This window comes from Bactrocera oleae, chromosome 5, assembly GCF_042242935.1.
Source record: "Bactrocera oleae isolate idBacOlea1 chromosome 5, idBacOlea1, whole genome shotgun sequence".
In the NCBI taxonomy this organism is placed as follows: Eukaryota; Metazoa; Arthropoda; class Insecta; order Diptera; family Tephritidae; genus Bactrocera; species Bactrocera oleae.
In genome coordinates, this window is record NC_091539.1 from 73,619,612 (window position 1) to 73,639,664 (window position 20,053).

General features: G+C 36.1%; 4 protein-coding genes across 14 annotated transcripts; 2 read left to right on the top strand and 2 right to left on the bottom strand.

Moving 5' to 3' along the window:
* Nucleotides 1-1,858: 1,858 nt before the first annotated feature.
* On the bottom strand, nt 1,859-14,631 carry LOC106614623 (endoplasmic reticulum membrane-associated RNA degradation protein). Of its 11 annotated transcripts, none has more exons than XM_036365167.2 (5): nt 8,840-9,035; nt 8,454-8,782; nt 7,233-8,404; nt 6,516-6,676; nt 1,859-2,252 (listed from the first exon to the last, which is right to left on the bottom strand). In XM_036365167.2, the coding sequence occupies exons 1-4, from the start codon at nt 9,009-9,011 to the stop codon at nt 6,535-6,537; spliced, it is 1,815 nt and encodes a 604-aa protein (XP_036221060.2). In that variant the 5' UTR covers nt 9,012-9,035; the 3' UTR covers nt 1,859-2,252; nt 6,516-6,534. The 11 variants fall into 11 exon arrangements, with proteins under 11 accessions (XP_036221060.2, XP_069966140.1, XP_036221071.2 ...); XM_036365172.2 differs by lacking the exon at nt 1,859-2,252 and adding an exon at nt 3,743-3,925; XM_036365173.2 differs by lacking the exon at nt 1,859-2,252 and adding an exon at nt 3,812-3,946 and having other exon boundaries at nt 6,504-6,676.
* LOC138855610 (myrosinase 1-like) lies at nt 12,647-15,005 on the top strand. The gene is made up of 7 exons (XM_014230480.3): nt 12,647-12,798; nt 12,871-13,165; nt 13,219-13,755; nt 13,840-14,174; nt 14,257-14,359; nt 14,533-14,636; nt 14,730-15,005. The coding sequence occupies exons 1-7, from the start codon at nt 12,770-12,772 to the stop codon at nt 14,857-14,859; spliced, it is 1,533 nt and encodes a 510-aa protein (XP_014085955.1). The 5' UTR covers nt 12,647-12,769; the 3' UTR covers nt 14,860-15,005.
* Nucleotides 15,006-15,367: 362 nt separating this feature from the next.
* On the top strand, nt 15,368-18,680 carry LOC106614699 (uncharacterized). Its single transcript, XM_014230586.3, has 10 exons — nt 15,368-15,703; nt 15,787-15,932; nt 15,997-16,085; nt 16,143-16,610; nt 16,669-17,294; nt 17,364-17,470; nt 17,552-17,659; nt 17,719-17,924; nt 17,982-18,168; nt 18,232-18,680. Exons 1-10 carry the CDS (start codon nt 15,603-15,605, stop codon nt 18,582-18,584), a joined length of 2,391 nt encoding a protein of 796 aa, XP_014086061.3. The 5' UTR covers nt 15,368-15,602; the 3' UTR covers nt 18,585-18,680.
* On the bottom strand, nt 18,662-19,766 carry Prosalpha4 (proteasome alpha4 subunit). The gene is made up of 3 exons (XM_014230587.3): nt 19,570-19,766; nt 19,258-19,487; nt 18,662-19,190 (listed from the first exon to the last, which is right to left on the bottom strand). The coding sequence occupies exons 1-3, from the start codon at nt 19,669-19,671 to the stop codon at nt 18,761-18,763; spliced, it is 762 nt and encodes a 253-aa protein (XP_014086062.3). The 5' UTR covers nt 19,672-19,766; the 3' UTR covers nt 18,662-18,760.
* Nucleotides 19,767-20,053: the final 287 nt, after the last annotated feature.

Genomic DNA, 20,053 nt, shown 5'->3' on the forward strand with positions numbered 1-20,053 from the left:
ACCATAAACATATGTACATCTCTTTTCGGCTGCAAGTCAACAGAAGTAAAGTAGATGTGAAGATATGCAAATAGTATTCAATTGGGGTAAAACTTCATTGCACTGTATACAAAAGGGCTTGTTGCAATGAATCTCTGACAGTAATAAAGACGCTGTAATAGATTTCTCGAAAAGTCCCTAACAACTAACAAGTAAGCTTTAATTTTGAGGCGCTATGTTCCTCTAGGCAGTATACACTCGTATAGTTTATCTTTAAATTAAGGAAGACTTAGTCAAAAAAAAAAAATACAAAATTTAGCAATAACAACAACCAACAGTTTTGTATAGATTTTAACAGCTTGTACTACGCTTGTCTAACTGTGCCTGCATTCCTTATTATTGTTTTACACTTTTTAACAATAATTTTCAGTTTTATTTGGTGGTAAATTTGGGTGAAATCTGTCTGTCGGTCCAGTAAGCGCTAAAATGGTTGGATCGGAAAATAAGTGATATATCATTTATTTCTTTTGAGAAGAAGAACTGGTGAGGATTTTTGTACTGAATCAATATTATTCTACAAGGTGGGTCCACGCTCATTTCTACAAATATATTTCAAAAATCCTCACGTAATCAGAGGATTCCAGCGGGGTCGGATCCAAATAACACTGTGAATGCAGAAGTAATTCGAAGATCAATTCATAGAAGTGTGCAATATTTTCCTTTCATGTGTGACATGTTACATTGTTGACTCTTCCGTCTTTCCACGCTTTGAATTGGGTAGACTCTAACCTATCAGGAACGATATGTTCAACAAGTTTCTTTGATATTTTTTAGGGTGTCAGATATCTCGATCCAATGCATTTTGTGGATGGTTTTGATGTATTCATCCGCAACCTGTTTGGGCGTTCACTGCCTTCGTCGACTTCGGTGCAAACCTGTCTTCAAGCAAACCTCATCCCAGATATTGTGTATGTAATTCATTAAATCACTTTTTATCATAGCACATTTTTGCTTAAATTTTAACTGAAAAGCCAGTCGTGCCACCACTTGTCCACGAGACAAAAAATGAAGCCACACGAAAGTGTTTCCATCATCTGTTTCATGAGTTACAAAGTGAAACTTCTTAAACAACCAAAGTTCTTTCACTTGCAAAAGTACGCGCCAAGAAAGTCTCAAACGAAAGTTTTAAGTTTAGCGAAATCAGAAATTAGCCAAAGTTATATACATATGTATATATATGTATTGATATAGCCGTTTGCTGATTAGCTGAGTGAGTCCTGCAGATGCTGGAAACTGTTGCGTGCATGCAAATTTAATTAAGAATTCCACAAATTCTTTCAATGCCAATTCACCAAAGGCAAGCCAACAAAGTCAACTGTCAGTGCTCGCACTGCTGCAGTCCGAATAAACTTCTAACCACAGCCGGTATTGGCTAAAACCAGCGTCAACCCTGCACAAATTGACAAACAAAACAAAACTAACTTCTGCACCGTCCATATTGCGTACGAGAACGCTGTTTATAGCTTTACGCTCGACGGTTAGAATGGTTTGTTGGCGGGTTTGCACAGCCCAGCGGCAACATTTGCGAGAGCGCTTTTGTCTATCTAACATATACATACCAACTTCTTCTGTGTGTATGTAAGAGCTTCGTGTTTAATGAATTTAAAATGGCCCGACAACACACGCCGTGCCCCCCGACCTACCCAGTGGGGTGGCGAGCCGCAACTTAAAATGAGTATTTTTATTTCCAAATTCCATGGGCAGTAGCCATGCACGTGTACGCTGGCACAAACAAACACGCACACGCACACACACATTAATGAGTTAACAATAAAAACGAATACTGGTCAAAGCGTCATCGTTTTATTAACGCAAGATTAAACATATTTCCGGTGGGCAGTAGGAAATGACGCTGCCAATCGTTGCTTTTGTAGTAATGTTAGCTGAAAATGGAATGCAAATTTGTGGTCGGGCATTGTGCCATCCACCAGAAGCATGAAGAAGAAGCTGAAGCATTGGACCGTTTCTGTTGTCGCCGGTGTTGCTGAAAGGCGGTGGCACGCAGCGTTCAAATTGACCGGAATATTTGTTAATGTGATTCTTTGCTTTGTGTTCGCCACATTCAGCAGCCCAGCCCCAGCAGCACGAATCACTGAAGAGTGACATCGTAGTAACTCAGCCACTCCCAGACCCTCTAACACACTTGCAATCTAACGAAGAGTGTAATTAAATCGTCCAGTCACTGTCGCGTATCCTTAGGCCAGTCAAACAACCTGAAATTGACTTACAAATTAATAATTTTTGTTTTATTTTAATAGAAAAAGCGTAATGAACACTAATCGCAAATGATTTTTAAACACTAAATACTGATTTCCAAATATTTATTTTAATATGTAAATTCGTCGAATAAACCAAGTACATATATGGTATGTGTGTAGGTAAAAAAAAATAAATTAAGCTCGAATATATGTATGTATATATTTGGGTAGTATATAATCGTTTTATGGGCTATATTAAGAGTCAAAGTTAAGTGCTAACGAAGATTTGAGTATATTTGATTTTGCTTTGGAAGAGGTTCAAAGGGCTCTGCTTTCAGCGACTTCTTCACCTACTGTCGGCCACTGGTGTTCGGTTTGATGGGTTTTGGCGTTGGTCGATCCTTCTTATCGCGCTTCATGTAATCGTAGGAATCCGTATTTGAAGTAGCAGCACCTGTGTTCGTGTTCCCGGACAACGGTTTTTCGTATTTGTATGCTCCTGTGATAGCTTTGTTCGCCTTCATTAGATCATCGTAGCGATCGTATCGGTTAGAATAATCATAAGGTGTGCGCACAATTTCTGGCAAATGCGCGTAATATACTATGCGCCGTTGGTTTCGGGGGTACTCCGGATACTTTGTGGATGCGTAGCTTTTACTAGAGGGATAGGGAGTCTTATCGTAGATTTCATTATTGTACACAGGAACATAGTCTCTAGGCTCAGGAATGTCATAGCGACGATCTGGATAATTATAGTATAGTTCAGGGTATTGTGGTATTCGGGGGCTATAGCTATCATAGGGATCGTAATGCCGACGGTATAAATAATGGTCTTCATAGTTGTAGGGATCGTAACGAGAATATTGTTCGTCGAAACTTGAGAAATATCAGACCCATATTAAAAGATTGGATTTTATTACATAAATATATCGTGGAATCTTACCGATCGTAGCGACGTAAATATGGCGCATAAGAACGTGATGGATACATTTCATAATTATAGGTCGGAGTAGTAATTGGATATTTCATATCATAATGAAGCTTTGCAACTGGGAGCTTGGGCACAAGTGGCTCTGCCAGCTCTTTTGCACCATCATTGGGGTCCTTTTTAGGTTGTGTAATAAAATTTACGCGAGCTTGACGCCCTCGGGTTACATAACTGTTGCTGGCATCGGCCGTGACATCTTCCCTGTCGGTTGGTGGTCGAGATGCACTACTGAGCGCTGACGATCCATATGCGTCATTCCAGGTGGATATGTGACGTTGAGAGTAGTAGTCATAGTCGGGATCCATTATTTGTTTTTCTGCTCGTGGCATGGCAGACTCCAACTTATCATCCCCACTCCTTTCCTCCTTTTCATGCACTTTTATTTGTTGGGTGCCGATATTTTGAGTGAACTCTGATAGGCCATTGGGGGGCGATACACTTGCCAGAGGTAATCCCTTAGCATTATCATATTCTAATGTTGAGCGTTTATTACGGATAGATTTGTGGAAGCCAGATAACAAACTTCTGGCCTCATAGTAGTTTGAATCAGTAGAGTAATATTCCGGGGTGTCGTCAAACTCGAATCCTTCAAGTATTTCAACATCCTGAGGTATTTGCATAGCACATCCCAGAAGAATACAGTAACTCGCAAATAAAGGGTAAGCAAGCACCCATAGCTCATTTCGAGGCCAGCGCATATCTAAAAAAATTTATTATCTTCCTGTAATTTGAACAATAAAATGCCTTCGAGGAAGTTGAAAATATTTTTGCTTTTGAATTTTTTTTACGTTTAGCTTAGATCTTGAAAACTGGCACTCTTTAAATTATAAAAATGATTAGCATGTCCTAACTGTAACATCAGAGATTGTACTTGTATTTTCTTTGAACAGCGTAATCTACCACTCGATTCAGATTCTGAAAAGCAACTGCAATGTTCAACTGAAATTCAATAGAAGGCATCCCCAAAAAACATTTGTGGCACCAACGTATATTTGTAATGGCCATTGTGCATTGTGGCAATAAGAAAAAAATAAATATGTCGCTTATCGTGGAATGATCAGAAAAACTGAACTCTCGCATCCAAATCCACACACACCATCACACGTTACCAACAGTAACAAAAGCAACAGTTAAAATTAAAATTAAAAAAATACATATAATAATGCTAAAAACAGCAACGATCTAACCAGGCAACGAACCCGCTAGCTTCGCCACAAAACTGGGTTGCACTCCCGGAACCACAACAACAACAATTTAACAAGCATGCGACATTTCAGTAAAACAGATCCGCTCTTTCTATTCGAAATCACTGAAGCGCGGTAAAAACTTCATATTTACATACATACACGTATGTATGAGCTCCCAAGTGTACACACATCAATAAAAAGCCACAAAGCTCGGTCTAGGTTTATACATGCTTTTGAATATGAGTACCCAATAGCAAAATTGGAAGTATTGCGTCAAGAAATGTGTTTAGGTTATCATGAAACTAGAAAGTGGCAAGGTTGTTTTACTTCTATGCAAATACAAAAAAAAAACACATTTCAATTATTCAATGAAATTTCGGCATTTTTAGTTAAATGCAGTGTCAGTTGGTTCTAAAGTTTCTAACAAATGTTTGGAATTCACTCGAGGCCATTCAAAATTAAGCTTTTTTAAATCCAATTGAGCGTTGCAGTGCAAGAAGTGAATGCCTTCAAATATCGGCAGTAAATTTCGAAAACGATCTAAGGACTTCTCATAATTACAATCTGTAATAATGAAATTTTGACATTTTTTAGTAAAATGTATGAATAATTTTATAATCTGTAAACTGGGCTCCAAATTTTGCTCCTTTGTAATATATCAGATAACTTCGAATTGGCAATTATTATGGTAGAATGGCTAGTTTAAGGCACCATAGGGTATGGAAGTGTATCAATACATACAAACATTCATATAGATTGTGTTCACTGTTCCGAATGTACCTACCAAATTGTCACTGATTTGTTTAACATGTATACAACATACATATACATATATATATCGGTATGCACATGACTAGAAATACGAATGTTTAGCCCATATTTTGCAACAGCATGCGTGACATCAATTTAATGGTGGGAAACAATTTATGTTTCCCTCTACATATGCCTCCAGTACTAACATTTCATTCATTTGTCATAAGTTATAGCCAAGGCAAGTCTTCAATAAAAATCAGGTGAATTCATGCATAATACCACACACAAAGATCTACCTATGTATACGTATATGTATATACCATACATAACATGTGTACATATCTTGTGACCAGAAAGTTTCCGGAAATTGTAAATAAAAAGAAAAATGTTTAATCTTTATCAATATTTATTTTGTCGCCTTCAAAATATGCTCCTTCTGAGGCGATACACATATGCCACCTCTTTTTCTAATCATCGAAACATGTCTTGTAGGCGCTGTCCGGGATCGCTTTCAATTTTCTCTGCGAATTTTCGGTTCCACCGAGTGGTAACTTGAGTTTTGGAAACAAAAAAAAGTCGCATGGGGCCCAATCCGGTGAATACAGTGGTTGATCGATGGTATTGAATGAGTTTTTGGTCTTAAAATCGTTCAGAACTACAGCTCGTTGCGATAGCGCATTATCGTCATGAAAAATCCGCCGCGTATTGACGCGTCTCATGCCCAAATGATCGGTCAAAATATAACGAGCTGCTTCGCGGCCGATGTTTAGCTTACGTGCTATCTCTCTGACACTCGCATCACGATTTTCGAGCACGATTTCCTTCACTTTTTTATGATATCGTCAGTGGTAGACGTCGAAGGACGACCGGAACGAGGCATGCCTTCGACAGTTTCTCGACCGTCCTTAAAGGCTTTGTACCAGTCATAGACTTGGCTTGTCGATAGAATAGATTCACCATAAGCCTTTTCTAAATTTGATGTAAATTCTTTGTTCAATCTTTTTTCCATTGTAAAAATCGCAAAACACTACTGAAGTCGACTGATTTCAATAGCTGCTGAAAACAAACTTTTCATGTTTGGCATAGTAATTAAGGACAGTGCTACCAACTTAACAAAACAAAATGCTGAAAAATATTCGGCGCGGGCAGTTTAAATGACAATTTCCGGAAACTTTCTCGTCACAATGTACTTGTATATAAAATATATTGTCACATAACTGTTACAACCAAACTATTTTGCATTTTATGTACAATACATATAAACATTATTCAGCATTAAAGAATAAATAAATATATAACCGCACATATATTTGCAACAAATTCCTTTAACTAAATTACCTATGTACTTACTCCCAAGGAAGGTGCATCATTAGAAGTATTCTTTCTGATAATATAGTAGTTTTACATCAGAAAACTTTTTACACAATTGAACAGCTTTAATCCATTCATTGATGCTCTCGTTGGAATATTTAGTAAAATTTTCGGTCAACTTTAAAGTGTGTTTCAAAAACCTGAAATTAAATCAATATTTCAGAAATGTACAAAAATGTAGGCATTAATAATGGAAGTACAGGTTAAATAAATTTAGACATATCTGCCTGTCTCATGAAACTAATTATGTATATTCGTTGGATTCCAATGGTTTAACATGTTTATATATTGATTGGATTAAAAAATGCGCTTTTGAAAAAATTTAACAATTTTTGAAATTGTCCTAGTCATGGGAACAGAAATTAAATGTGTACACTTTTCTTCTCATGATTCCTTAAATAGTCTTTAGCGAGGAGGGCTCTGAATATGAATTATACATTGCTTGTTTTAATATGTATATTACGAAGTTCTTCTTAATTAACTTAAAAAAATTCCTTATAAACAAAAGTTGAACATTCGTACCTTCAATATACAATAATTTTTCTTGTTTTTTTAAATTATCACAATTTTAATTAAATACAGAATGCAGGTACGAAGCACATTAAATGGTTTTCTTATAAATTGCATGTGAGAGTCTATGATATGAATCATTATTAAATAAAAAGTATTAAGCATTTTTAGACTGTATGGCTATACCTTAGCAGAGTTTTAGAAACCCCTTCATTTTGAAAAATTGAATCCTCAGTTTGCAGCTTTATAAATATACATAAGAGGCAAGTCAAAATACCATTTAAGCCATTGCAAATATCCGGCAGAGCTTCCAGCATGCGCTCCAAAGTACGGCGCCTTTTAGAATGCAATTCGCGCTTTTCCAACAGTTTTAATCTAGTATCAATGGATAATTCATAATTTGCACAAGACGTTTGGACAAATTTCGCATTTCTTAACACTAAACAAATTATTTCAGATTCGTTTTTGGGACGATTAAATATTTTTATATCACTGGGCGCTGCTTTCTCGATAAGCAATTTTGCGAAGTCTGCATTTCTTTCTCTTAAATGTTTTTCAGTTAGTTCTACAAATTTTTCTACAGCTCTACGCAAAGTGTTTTTAGTTACGCAATTTAAATGGAAAACACTCTCATATTTTCGAAACGGCTGCTCAAAATGTAATAAGCCCATGGAAAGATAGAGCAAAATATCACATAATTCCGGATAATCTATTAGAGCAATATCAATTTCACCATGACTAATTTTATCTCTCACGCGTGGTCCATTTGGTGCAATAAATAAATCATATGTAAGACTAAGCAGATCCTTACTTAGCACATTCCCATTTATTAGCTGGTTTCTACTATTTGTCCCCTCAGTGGTAACGTTACTTTCAAATATTGAATCCAATGTAATATAGTATTCATCCAACTTGGCAGTAACATCAAAATTGTTTGCTTGTGCATATATCAATCGAAGTAATAATTCGATTTGCGGTATGATCAATATTACGAAATTCCAAAACTTTTTTCTTTCATAATATTGGAATAGCCGATACCAGTACTGTTTCAATGCTTTGTGTAGCCACACATGGTTTTTAATTTGTTCAATGTATTTACTCTCATAAACGAGTTCTGAAGGTAATAAAAGTTGATTTGAAACCTGGTCACACAATATTTTAAAGTCTGTAGCTTTCGGACGCTCCATCAATCGAACAATTTGTTTACTTTTAAGCTCCGAACCCAAACTGTGTATAATAATGATTAGTAATGTAGCATAATAATCTGGTATTTCTTTAGGATTTGGAAAGCCATGCCATACAATGTTCCGTAAATTGACTGCATTGGGCGTACCCATGATTATTTTCAATAAAGACATCTGAAATGTATACGTTATTTTCTGGTAAATATTTATGAAATAAACTCACTATTTTTATGCCGAATATATTGTGGAGCTCCTCTGTGCGTAGTAAGTCACGCATCAAATGCGGAGGTGTACAATTATTACTGGTAACAAAGTGCAAATTAGCCAACGCATTTTCCAGAACCGAAGTTAATAATAGAGTTTTTTCTACAGTTAACGTTTCTGCAATTTCAGTTGATTCTAAAGTTTCTAACAAATATTTGGAATTCACTCCAAGCCATTCAAAATTAAGCTTTTTTAAATCCAATTGAGCCTTGCAGTACAAGAAGTGAATACCTTCAAATATCGGCAGTAACTTACGAAAAGAATCTAAGGACTTCTCATAATTATAATCTGTAATAATTTTTCCCACATTAAATATTTAAGAATTTTAAAGGATTGTAAAAGTACCTGCTAGAACGGGATTTAAATCATCTTTATATAATGCATACAATACTATAAAATTCAACGACCAATTATCGTGTAAATACTTTTGAATTTCTTTAAGTTCAAACTTGTTATGGCTTACATAGAATTCTAAAATACGTTTATTTATTAAATTATGCTTATTCAGATTGTTCATTTTTGTTTATACAATGTTCAGAGAACGTTGATTATAATTCTACGTTCTCTGCAATGTTTTGGTTTACAGCTGATTGGCGATGACAATTAAACCTTGCCACCATCAAAAAAACTCCAGCAGTGCTGTTTATAATTTTGAACTGATTCAATTAATTTGCTAATTAAATTTCGTTAGTTAAACATTTAATACATTTAGTACTTAATATATTATATATTGAGATTTATACTTGCTATTTTTACAAGAAATATTTGAATATTGATAACATTACGCCAAAAGGCGATATTTATTGCCAATCAATGATGTCTGATTTATTACTAGATAATCTAATAATAGCTATTATCATTGCCAATATTTTTGAGGGGGTCATTTTTTTATCAGGAGGCCCAAGAAACAGGCTGTTTCGACGGTGTCGGACCATAGGGAAAAGGGTGTTAGATGAGTTGGGTTTGTTGGGCATGCAAAGAGGTGGTTAGTATCATGCGGAGCCTTATTGCACGCGGGACATATGTTTGGAATGTCAGGGTCTATTCTGGATAAGTAGGAGTTGAACCTGCTGCAATATCCAACGCGGAGTTGCGCGAGGGTCACTCTGGTTCCGCGAGGCAACTCGAGCTCTACGTCTGCTATGGGTGGTGGAGGGGGGAGAGGACACCGCCCTGTGGAACTCCCTGTTTAATTCTTCTAAGTTTGGAGTTTTGGCCTCGAAACAGTACGGCAGAATGCCGACCGCTCAGGTAGTTCATGGTCAACCGCTTCAGCTCTGGAGGGAGCGTTGATTGTTCGATGTCCTTAAGTAGCGTTGTGTGGTTGACTGTGTCGATGGCTTTCGACAAGTCCAACGCTATGAACTATCTGGGCGTTTATGACGCTAAGTGCAGTGGTGGTGCTGTGCACTTTTCGAAAGCTACTGATGGTCCGCTAGATTCAGGTTGTGAGTGAACGTCGGGAGTAGCAAGGGCTCAAGTGTCTTCCCTACTGGGGAAAGGAGAGTTATCGGGCGATAGGAATCCCCTTTGTTGGCGGGTTTCCCAGGTTTCAGTAGTGGGACCACTCTTCTGACTTTCCACACATCGGGTATTTGAAGAATGGACATCGACAAGTTTGGGACCTTGGTGAGGTAGCTTACTCCAGGGCCAATGGATTTAGACGATGGTAACACATCGTTTGGCCTTGTCGGTCGAAGGGTGCAGTGTAAACTGAGGGCTAAAATAGCTCGCGCACTTCCTCGGGTCCGAGGAGTCATGGCCATCAAGTAGAGTTTCAACCTGGTCGTCATGTCTCTTCGGATTTGACAAGGCCTTGACAGTAGTCCAAAGCTTACTTATACCGGTGGAGAGATTACAGGACTTCAGGTGCTCTATCCATTTTGTCCGCTTATGTTGATTTACTATTTGCCGAATCTCCAAATCGAGATCCCTTATTCGGGGATCACAAGGATCGGCATGGCGTAGGGTGTCGCGCTCATTAGCGAATACAGCTGCTTCGGCTGGGAAATTAGGGCGGAGTTCCGCGATTCTTCCAGCCGGCATGAAGCGAGCAGTAGCAGCAGCGATCACCTTGCGGAATTGACGCTCGCCAACGATAACGTTCGTAGGTATGGGTAGTGCGTTGAAGGTGCTCTCAGTTTCTGTGAAGCCGACCCTGTTAGCTTTGTTAAAGTTAATGAAGGTGCGGTTGTCCACAGAAATAAAGTCGGGAGGTTTCTCGATCGAGATAATTATGGGCAGAAGGTTCGATGCGAGAGTTAGCATATGTCGCCAGGTTATTTTTGGTCAGACTGGGAGTCATGCTGCCTAGAGCTCCTTAGGGCCGTAGAGGTCCTTTATTGGCCACTCGACTGGAGTGGCGGCGCAGTGCGCGAACATGGTGCAGATTGCACAGCCGTTAAGGCTGGTGTCGCAGTATTGCGTTGGCAGCATGGAACCACATAACTTGTGGTCCACTCCCTATGTGTCTTAAGGCCTGATCAGGTCTTAAGATGGCTCCATCCATTGCATGTATTGCACCTAACCGAGGTGGAATTTACACTCCAGTGGTCGTTGCTACGCGGTTTTTGAAGTGTTTTAACAGTTTGAAATCAGAGAATGGTAATATAATAAATATATATATGTATGTAGTTAATTTATGAAAACTAGCGAAGGGTACAACTAAATATTATATACTTTCGCAATTTCTTAAAATCAAAGGCATGGAAAGACTTCCATTAAAATGCTGCATACGTGCATATGTGATTTTATTTTATTCCGAAATATTTATTGATGTTTGATTTTTATATGAGAAAGGGATTTCTATTAAAAGTTGGCGGTTATATGCACGTTGCCTAATTTTTGTATTGATTCACCTGCAAACTTGCTGTGTAATTCCAACTATAAGAGCAATGTTTTCCGTAAGTTTGGCTTGTATAGTTGTAGTGGCTTGTGAGAAATGTAGGGGGCGGAGTTACGTCCACTTTTTAAAAATGTATAAACCACAGATCATTTGTACCAACTTTATGTTTTGTGACTCATTATATAATTTTCTATTTTTTTGATTATCGTCTTTTGTGGGCATGGCATGGAGCGATTTTGTCTTTCTTTAAGAGCCAGGGAATACGTGTACTAATTTTAATCAATATGTCTCCATTTTTACTCAAGTTATCTGCTGCATAAACAGACAGATGTCTGGGGATCAATTTATCTCTTCCATTAATATGTATAATTCTGAGATCGTAATCATTCATTATAAGTTTTATTTTAAAAATCATGTAATAATGATTGCATATTCAGTTTTAAGATTTTCTTCACCGATAGTAATTATATTTGATTGATATTATAATATATCGTAAATTATCATTATGAACAAAAAAAATTTAAATCATAAATAATCATTGAGAAATTGTTATTTCGATGACCTCGTTGCAGCTACAATCGTATTTGCCGACAGAAATTACTTTTTGAATAACTTTCATATTTTAAATCTGATAGCGATAAAATATGCAATAGGCATGCAAACCAGGACATACATATATCCTGTGTGCAATAGTTATATAATTACACTTGATATTCGATTTTTTTTTCATATTTTCGTATTTGATCTTTGAGTTGTATTCTAAAAAAACCTTCAACGAAGTTAGCAAAAGCCTTCATAAGAAACCTGTGATATGAAAATGAGTTTTATTTTGAGCAACTAATCATTATTTTTGATATTTATTATTTTTCTCTCTCAAAAGTAATAATTATTTGTGATTTATTATAAAACACTAATTATTATTTACGGTCCCTGCTAAAAATGCGTCCAAATATGAAATTCTTAACACACAATCTGAACTTTGGTTTACATAATATGTTTGCAAATTCTGAGTATGTCATCTCTTTTTCACTTCGTTTCCTTAAAACTTTAATTAAAGGAGAAAACTTGAGATTGCTTATTAAAATATATCCTCACTAATTGAAGCTACATACATACATATGTAGAAAATGTGTTCTTTTACTTGAAACTACTCGACTGCAATCATCTTTTTAATAATTCTTATCAAGCATTGTATAAGCCTATATGGCCCCTGTACACGAACTGATTGTTCAATTGAGAGGCAATCGACTCTCAGCTTTGCCATCGTACCAAAAAATAATTCGTTGAACTCAACTCATTGCCCACCATTCCATAGTAGCCTTCGAAGCTAGAGAAAGATAAGAAATATCTGAGTTGATGATCTGTTCAGTGGTTCAAAGCAATTGCAAAATTTACTCCGGATTCTAGTTGCAGTGATAATGTAAGCTGAGATGAGGGAACAACGTGTACTTCTTTTGTGGTAATTTCTGTGGAAATCATATTAGTTTAGCATTTTTTGCGTTCATATTTATATTTTTTATATAAAAAATAGTCTTTTCGTCTCTTATGCATCAATTACTAAATCAAGATACTTTCACGAATGGGACGAATGTAAGTTACAGCATAAAGGAAATTATTCGGAATTTCCGAAAGATTTTTCCTTTGGCGTATCGACTGCAGCTTATCAAGTCGAAGGTGCATGGAATGAAGATGGAAAAGGGCCCTCCATTTGGGACACGTATACCCACTTGCATCCGGAACGAATCGCAGACCATTCAAACGGTGATGACGCTACAGAGTCTTATCATCGTTTTGCTCAAGATTTGGTCACATTAAAAGAACTCAAGGTGCATTAAAATGTATACATTTATACGATATGTGACCTAAACAACACTTCCAGGTTAACTTCTATCGATTTTCTATTTCGTGGCCTAGAATACTTCCCCATACAGATACTCGAGTGCAAAATCAAAAGGCCATTGATTACTATAATATGATGATCGATAAGTTACTAGAAAACAATATTGAGCCCATGGTAACAATGTTTCACTATGATATGCCAGAAGAGCTGACAAAATTCGGCGGCTTCACCAATGACATCGTTATTAAGTATTTTCGCTTTTATGCAGATTTTCTGTTCAAAACATTTGGGGATCGTGTAAAAAAATGGATAACATTCAATGAACCATTCGATTATTGTGTACCTGGCTACGGCAATGCGGATTACCCACCTATGGTACACGCTCCTGGCGTTGCCGACTACCTATGTATGGATAACACTTTAAAGGCGCATGCCTCCGCCTATCGCCTTTATAAAGCCAAGTATTCAAATTATCAAAAGGGTAAAGTAGGCATCACTATCAGCAGTCGTTTCTATTACACTAACACCACAGATTTTGGCTCAGAAGATATTGTGGATCGTGCAATGCAATACTCGGTGAAATTTTTCGCATCATTATACCAAACATACATACTTATATATTATTTAAATCACATCGTTATCTTGTATATTAAAATATAGCTTGGTTGGTTGGCACATCCCATATTTGGAGAATCGGGTAATTATCCTTATACTATTATTGAAGACATTACAAGCAACAGCATGAAAGAAGGGCTTGCCTGGTCTCGTTTACGTCCCCTCAACTTATACTGGTCAAAAATTGTAAAAGGTTCAGGAGACTTTCTGGGGCTTAATTATTACAGCTCTCGTTTTGCCCATATGGCCGAACCTCCAGGGGGTGAAATTCCTTCTTTTGAACATGATTCACGCCTCAAATATTCGGTAGACAAGAGGTGGAAGCGTGCTAAATCTGACTGGCTCTATTGTGTACCGCAGGGTTTGGAAGATATCTTAAAGTGAGTAGGAGATATTAAAAAGAAAACCAAAAATTCCTTTGCCGTAGTTATTGTATATTGACCCAGCTATTTTTTTATTTAGGTGGATTCGTGATAACTACAACAATATCGAAGTATATATTACGGAAAACGGTTGGTCTGACGAAGGCGAATTAGATGACACAGATCGAATTGATTACCTCAAGGTAAATTTTAAAGCCCTGGGCACACATTCATACACAAATAACATATGTACGTAATCTGTACATGTACATAAATATGTACCTAAATTTTACGAAATTATCCAAAGATATAGTAATATATGTAAGTTTACATTTACGTATACTTACGTACATGCGTGTGTTCTTATAATTTTCAGTCTCATTTGCAAGCTGTGCTGAATGCCGTAAACGATGGGTGTAAAGTAACACACTACTCCCACTGGACTTTAATCGATAACTTTGAGTGGAATAGGGGCTTTACGTAAGTTAGTGCATTTTTTGAATTCCCCTTGATGTTTTGCGATTGCGTGCTAGCGACACCTTTAATCAAAAATAAACCTTCATTTCGTTGCAGCGAAAAGTTTGGTCTCTATTACTTGAACATGACAAGCAAAAACAAAGAGCGTGTTGCCAAAAATTCAGCCCCTTATTACAGGAGTGTCATTGAAAGTCGGAAAGTATCATCAAGTGACAATTTCGTATAAAAAGCTGGTGCAAGTTGAACAATAAACTTACAAAGGTACTCACAAATAAGCATACATGTCAATGTTATGAAAGTGGCTTTTGTGATTTGATTATAAATATATATGTACGTGCATTAAATAAATAAATTGCTTAAAGTTGAAATTAATGTAGTGGGTGTCTTGAAATATATGTGTCTGTGAAACTAACACATAAACACCGTGCAACTTATAAACATTTACATAAGAAAAGGGTGAACGATCACACAAACACATTAGTTTCGGTTAGAATCGACAATGGGCCCTTAAGAAACTCATAGAAACTTTAACATAAATCTTTGGTAGCGCTGTTGGGTAATTAACCGGTGATTTAACCGATAGATGACTTGCAGGGTAATTGAGATGTAGCTATGGTAATGTGGAAGAATGTTTCTCTCTGCTAAATGAAGTTACACAACATTGAATCGCAACAGTTTAAATTCAAATAATCGTACCGTAAAAGTCTAATTCTACGTTGACGTTTGTCAAGTAGAAAAAAAAGTTGAAGAAGTACAATCGTGGCTTACGAGAACAGAGCTGTGGTACAGTACGAAACGAAGTAATTATCGATCGTGATAGGTTAATGAATGCAACACTAATTTAAATTAATAGATTAATGCCGCGATAAATAATAACATGAAACGAAAGTAAAGTTGAACGAACTAAATAAAATTAGCAACACTCTTTTAACATCTAACATTTTGAAAAAACTTATATGTTAAGCAAGAATGAGTGAACAGGACCCAGAAATGACAAATTTCCAAGTGGACCAGCGGTCAAATTTTATCTCTTTAATATTACTGGATGCGTTGGAGGATGGAAACGAAAGGTAACAACGGAGACTAAATATTATTTTACATTAATTTTTTTTATAAAACTTTTATTTACATATGTATGAATTCAAATTGTTAGTGATATATACACCATAATAGCTAAAAATAAAGTAAATGCAAGTTATGTTCCTATTGAACGCGGTATATCACCCCTTCATTATGCATGTGGGATGGAAAATGCGGCAATTGCTTTGGATATTATAAAAATATTTCTCAAAGGTGGCGGTAAGTTAAAATATTTACTATGCTTTAAATATTTCTATGTATATTCTTTTTTTGCGAACTTAAGCGGACGTCAATGTTCGGTCAAATGAAAATATGACACCATTGCATGTTGCTGCGATTTTTGGCCGTGTAGATATAGTCAATTTACTTTTGGTACGTAAAACCTCTTATATGCTTTATATAAGCGAAGTTAAAATGAATAAAATTTAGAAATATGGTGCTCGACATGATTTACTGGACGATGAACGAAAAACACCAATACATTACGCTATCGAAGAGTGCCATTTTGATGTATTGGAGGCAATCAGAGATCATATTTTTCAATATAAATATGAACTCGTACGTAAAAGATCCGCAGAATATGTTTCTAATAATGGCAATTTTTCAACCAGAGAAGAATCAAATAAACAAGAAGAAAAAGATTCCAATGTGACACCTATTAACAGAATGCTTTCTAATGTTCGTAATAATGATTCAGGGAACCCTGATACACCAAACAATAAATACACACCGAACCGAGTACACTACAATTATGATGTGACATCTCCGTATTATATAAATATAACTCATCGTCGACACCGACCACAACCAATATTTCCGCCTATTGGATCTCCACCAGACTCTAAGAATAAATCACATAGTTTCGAGAAGTTAGAAATGCTAGACTCAAAGACTAAAGTAATTATTATATGTATATTTATCATAAAACTAATTTGATGTATAATTTTATGGACAGGAAGATACAGCAAAGGAATCAACTGACACACAATCTTCTGTAAATGTATTTCATCTCACTGAGAAAAATTTAAGGGATCTTTCAAAGACATCTAATTTAGATCGCTCCTGTATTTCAATGATCGAAGCATGGCGGAAGAAAGTTGAGTGCTCACGTGCTAAAAGGTCAATATTGAGGTGTTACTCAGATGTAGATGAAATGGTAGACGAAGTAATGAAAAGTGATCACCTGAACTTCAGTAACATCATTTTACAAGAAAATCCGAAAACAGTTTCTGAAGAGAGTGAATCCGAAACAAATCCGATTATGATCTCAAATCTGTCTTTGGGAGCTATAATACAAAAAGCTGCCCAGGCCCATGTATTAGATCAAGAAGAACAAGGACCAGATCCTGATAGTAGTTATCATACAGTGCTCCCCATAGTTGAGGATGAGCTCAGTGAAAGTATGAAGCAACAACCTTCGAAAAAAACACCAAAGAAATATTTAAAGGAAAAATCTGAAAAAAATCCATCAGGAGATTATATATTACAAATGGCGGAAGCTTACGTCCATACGGATGATGAGAATGGACTAGTCTTTTACGAAACTAAACTTCTAAATAGTCGGATAGGTGCAACTAATTGGTACTAAATTAAAGCTTTTAAATATATGTGTTTGAAGTCTTTATATAATATTTAAATTAATATTTTAAGTGAACAACAAAATTTGGACAGTACTGTATCGACTAATGACACACATATTTTGGATTATGAAACTGATGAGCTGCGTGCTGAACTGGCTAATTTTGGCGATCCTCCTGGTAACTAACGCATGCATTATTATATCTTTATGTATACGCATAATGCTTAATCATTAATACTAAAATATATATTTTTTAAAGGTCCAATAACAAAGAGTACAAAAAGACTTTATATAAAAAGACTTATAAAATATAGAAGAAATGCTCCGGAACTCGAACAGATGAATACAAATGCACCTAAAAGTGCAAGTATGTAAAGTTTTACCATATATATAATATCTGTTGTTAATTTGTCTTGTATGAATTAGAATTATCTGTGGAATTGCAACGAACCATACGTTCTCCGGAACATTTTGCCCTAATACCAGAGTACCATAAGTACGAATGTAAATCGACTGAATATTTTGCTAATTTACAAAATAAACATAAAATGAGAGAAGGTCATCTTAAGCAGAGCTTTATATATATGCTAATAGATCCGCGAATTTCTTGTAACTTGCCGGGAGAAAGCTTGGTACGTTTTTAATCAAAAAAGTACTCTAAAACTAATAAAATATTTTCTCGTACATAGTATGTCGACAGGCATAAGGCGTGGTTGCGCTTCCTTGAATCAGTATTCTATGTTGGAAAAGGGAAAACTTCTCGTCCGTACTCCCATTTATATGAAGCTATGAAGTTACATTCCCGAGTTCATAGTCACCAGAAGATTACAAATTCCAGAACAGATATAGCGCATTCACAGCGAGAGAAAGTTTCATGTAAAATATAAATTTGATATAATTTGGATATTATGTTTAAATTCATTTTTTTTTTTTTTGTAGCTTTGAAGAAACCAACCGTTTGTCTAGATATTTTTAAAGCAAGTGTTCAAAAGCCTTTGGATAACAAGAAGTTGGAACGAATTCTGGATATTTGGAGGAGTGGTAAAGGTGTGGTGTGCCTTCATGTTTTTCATAATATATTGCCTTCGGAAGCTTATACTCGCGAGGCGGCTATAATTGATGCCTTTGGAATACAGCACTTAACAAATAACAAGCGTGGCGACTACTACGGCCCAGCGCAAACTTGGACCATGAAGGAGAAAAAAATGTTTGGGATATCTTTATTATATAAAGCAATGCAAATATATTTAGCAGAAGGTGAATCACAGTTATCTCCCAGTGATCTCATATAAAATAAGATACAAAATGCATGTTTAAATAAAGTATGCGATTGTGATATTTTTGTATATACGAAAGAATATAACTGACGTAGATTGTACAAATCTTTATTCAATATATTTTATTTCCGATTACAGAAACTTTTAGTTTTAGAAAAAACAAAGGTATGTGATAAGGAAGTAAAAAATATTTACTTTTTCTGGCTTTTCTTCTCGTTTTCTTCTTTTTCCTGTTTAATAGCTTCAATGTGTCTTTTTACTTCTTCCGCAGAAAGAGTAACCAGTTTTGGTGCATCACCAGGTTTTTCTGCTTTTTTCATTACAACAATTTCTAAATTCCCACTGGACTGTGCTACCTCACGAAGAGCCTTTATTGTGAGTCTCACTGCCGAGTCTTCTTCTGCAACACTTTCCTCTTTGTAGTGCTTTTCTAAGTACTCGCGAACGGTTTTTGCAGCACGACCAACGGCATTGGCTTTCCATTCATAATAATTTCCAGAAGGTTCAGTCTGGTAAAGGTGCGGTTCACCATTGCTGTCGAATCCAGCTATCAAACACGATATTCCAAAGGGTCGCCTTCCATTGCTCTGTGTGTACTTTTGTTTTAATTGAGCAATGTACCTATCAGGTTATTATTTAAGTTCGATGTAAATTTTATTCGATATGTCTATATTCAAAGCAACCTTACCGTGTTATATATTCCAAGGTGACAGGATCTTCAACATTCAATTTATGACTTTGACATTCAACCCTAGCTCGGTTAATAAGAATACGAGCATCAGCAGTTAAACCGGCAAATGCTATGATAACATGTTCATCCAATGTACAAATTTTCTGAACGGTCCGATCTAATTGCAAAGTAGGCATTGATTTTTTTTCTACACCCAACACAACCACATCTTTTCCTCGAACTCCAACCTGAAATTTTTGTTAATAAGCGGTAGTATTTGGTCGAAATTCAAAAGGATTAATATGTACAAGGGAGGTTAAGGTCACTTACAGCAGAAGATCCTCGACGCACTGCTTCCTGTGCATATTCCACTTGTAACAAATGACCATCTGGGGAGAAAATAGTTACAGCGCGATCATAACGTGCAGACATTTTGCTGTAAACCTTATATTTCACAAATTTTGATAAAAAACTAATGTACAATGTACTGAGGCAACAATTACAATAAATGAAAAAGTGTTTGTCAGCTTCGCTAAAGAGCATTGCCAGACTTAGTTTGAGTTTAGTTAAAGTTGCCAGACCAAGGTTTGCATTGGAATGTAAAGAGTTTCACACAGAGATGGCTCTCAGCGTAAAATTAAATAGGAAAGAATAGGAATTTTAATGTGAGTAGGAACAGAAAGCACTCAAAATGCATGTTCTCTGATTATAATGCATGTAGTTTAAAAATTAGTTGAGTACATTTTATTTTCGTAAATTGTGTGCAAATTAAGTATGATTAATTGAAACGAATAAAGAGTTGGCAGTCATTTTT

What these genes read in the sequence shown, in the direction of transcription:
- LOC106614623 (XM_036365167.2), bottom strand. Translation starts at nt 9,011, where the DNA reads ATGAACAATCTGAATAAGCATAATTTAATAAATAAACGTATTTTAGAA. An exon ending in TTTAAATCCCGTTCTAGCAG is followed by an intron (nt 8,783 to 8,839) that starts GTACTTTTACAA and finishes AAATTATTACAG; the next exon opens with ATTATAATTATGAGAAGTCC. An exon ending in GTTTCTAAAACTCTGCTAAG is followed by an intron (nt 6,677 to 7,232) that starts GTATAGCCATAC and finishes ATTTAATTTCAG; the next exon opens with GTTTTTGAAACACACTTTAA.
- LOC138855610 (XM_014230480.3), top strand. Translation starts at nt 12,770, where the DNA reads ATGAGGGAACAACGTGTACTTCTTTTGTG. An exon ending in GGTTTGGAAGATATCTTAAA is followed by an intron (nt 14,175 to 14,256) that starts GTGAGTAGGAGA and finishes TTTTTTATTTAG; the next exon opens with GTGGATTCGTGATAACTACA. An exon ending in ATCGAATTGATTACCTCAAG is followed by an intron (nt 14,360 to 14,532) that starts GTAAATTTTAAA and finishes TATAATTTTCAG; the next exon opens with TCTCATTTGCAAGCTGTGCT.
- LOC106614699 (XM_014230586.3), top strand. Translation starts at nt 15,603, where the DNA reads ATGAGTGAACAGGACCCAGAAATGACAAATTTCCAAGTGGACCAGCGG. An exon ending in CGGATAGGTGCAACTAATTG is followed by an intron (nt 17,295 to 17,363) that starts GTACTAAATTAA and finishes TAATATTTTAAG; the next exon opens with TGAACAACAAAATTTGGACA. An exon ending in ACTTGCCGGGAGAAAGCTTG is followed by an intron (nt 17,925 to 17,981) that starts GTACGTTTTTAA and finishes TCTCGTACATAG; the next exon opens with TATGTCGACAGGCATAAGGC.
- Prosalpha4 (XM_014230587.3), bottom strand. Translation starts at nt 19,671, where the DNA reads ATGTCTGCACGTTATGATCGCGCTGTAACTATTTTCTCCCCAGATGGT. An exon ending in TGCGTCGAGGATCTTCTGCT is followed by an intron (nt 19,488 to 19,569) that starts GTAAGTGACCTT and finishes CAAAAATTTCAG; the next exon opens with GTTGGAGTTCGAGGAAAAGA. An exon ending in ACCTTGGAATATATAACACG is followed by an intron (nt 19,191 to 19,257) that starts GTAAGGTTGCTT and finishes ATAACCTGATAG; the next exon opens with GTACATTGCTCAATTAAAAC.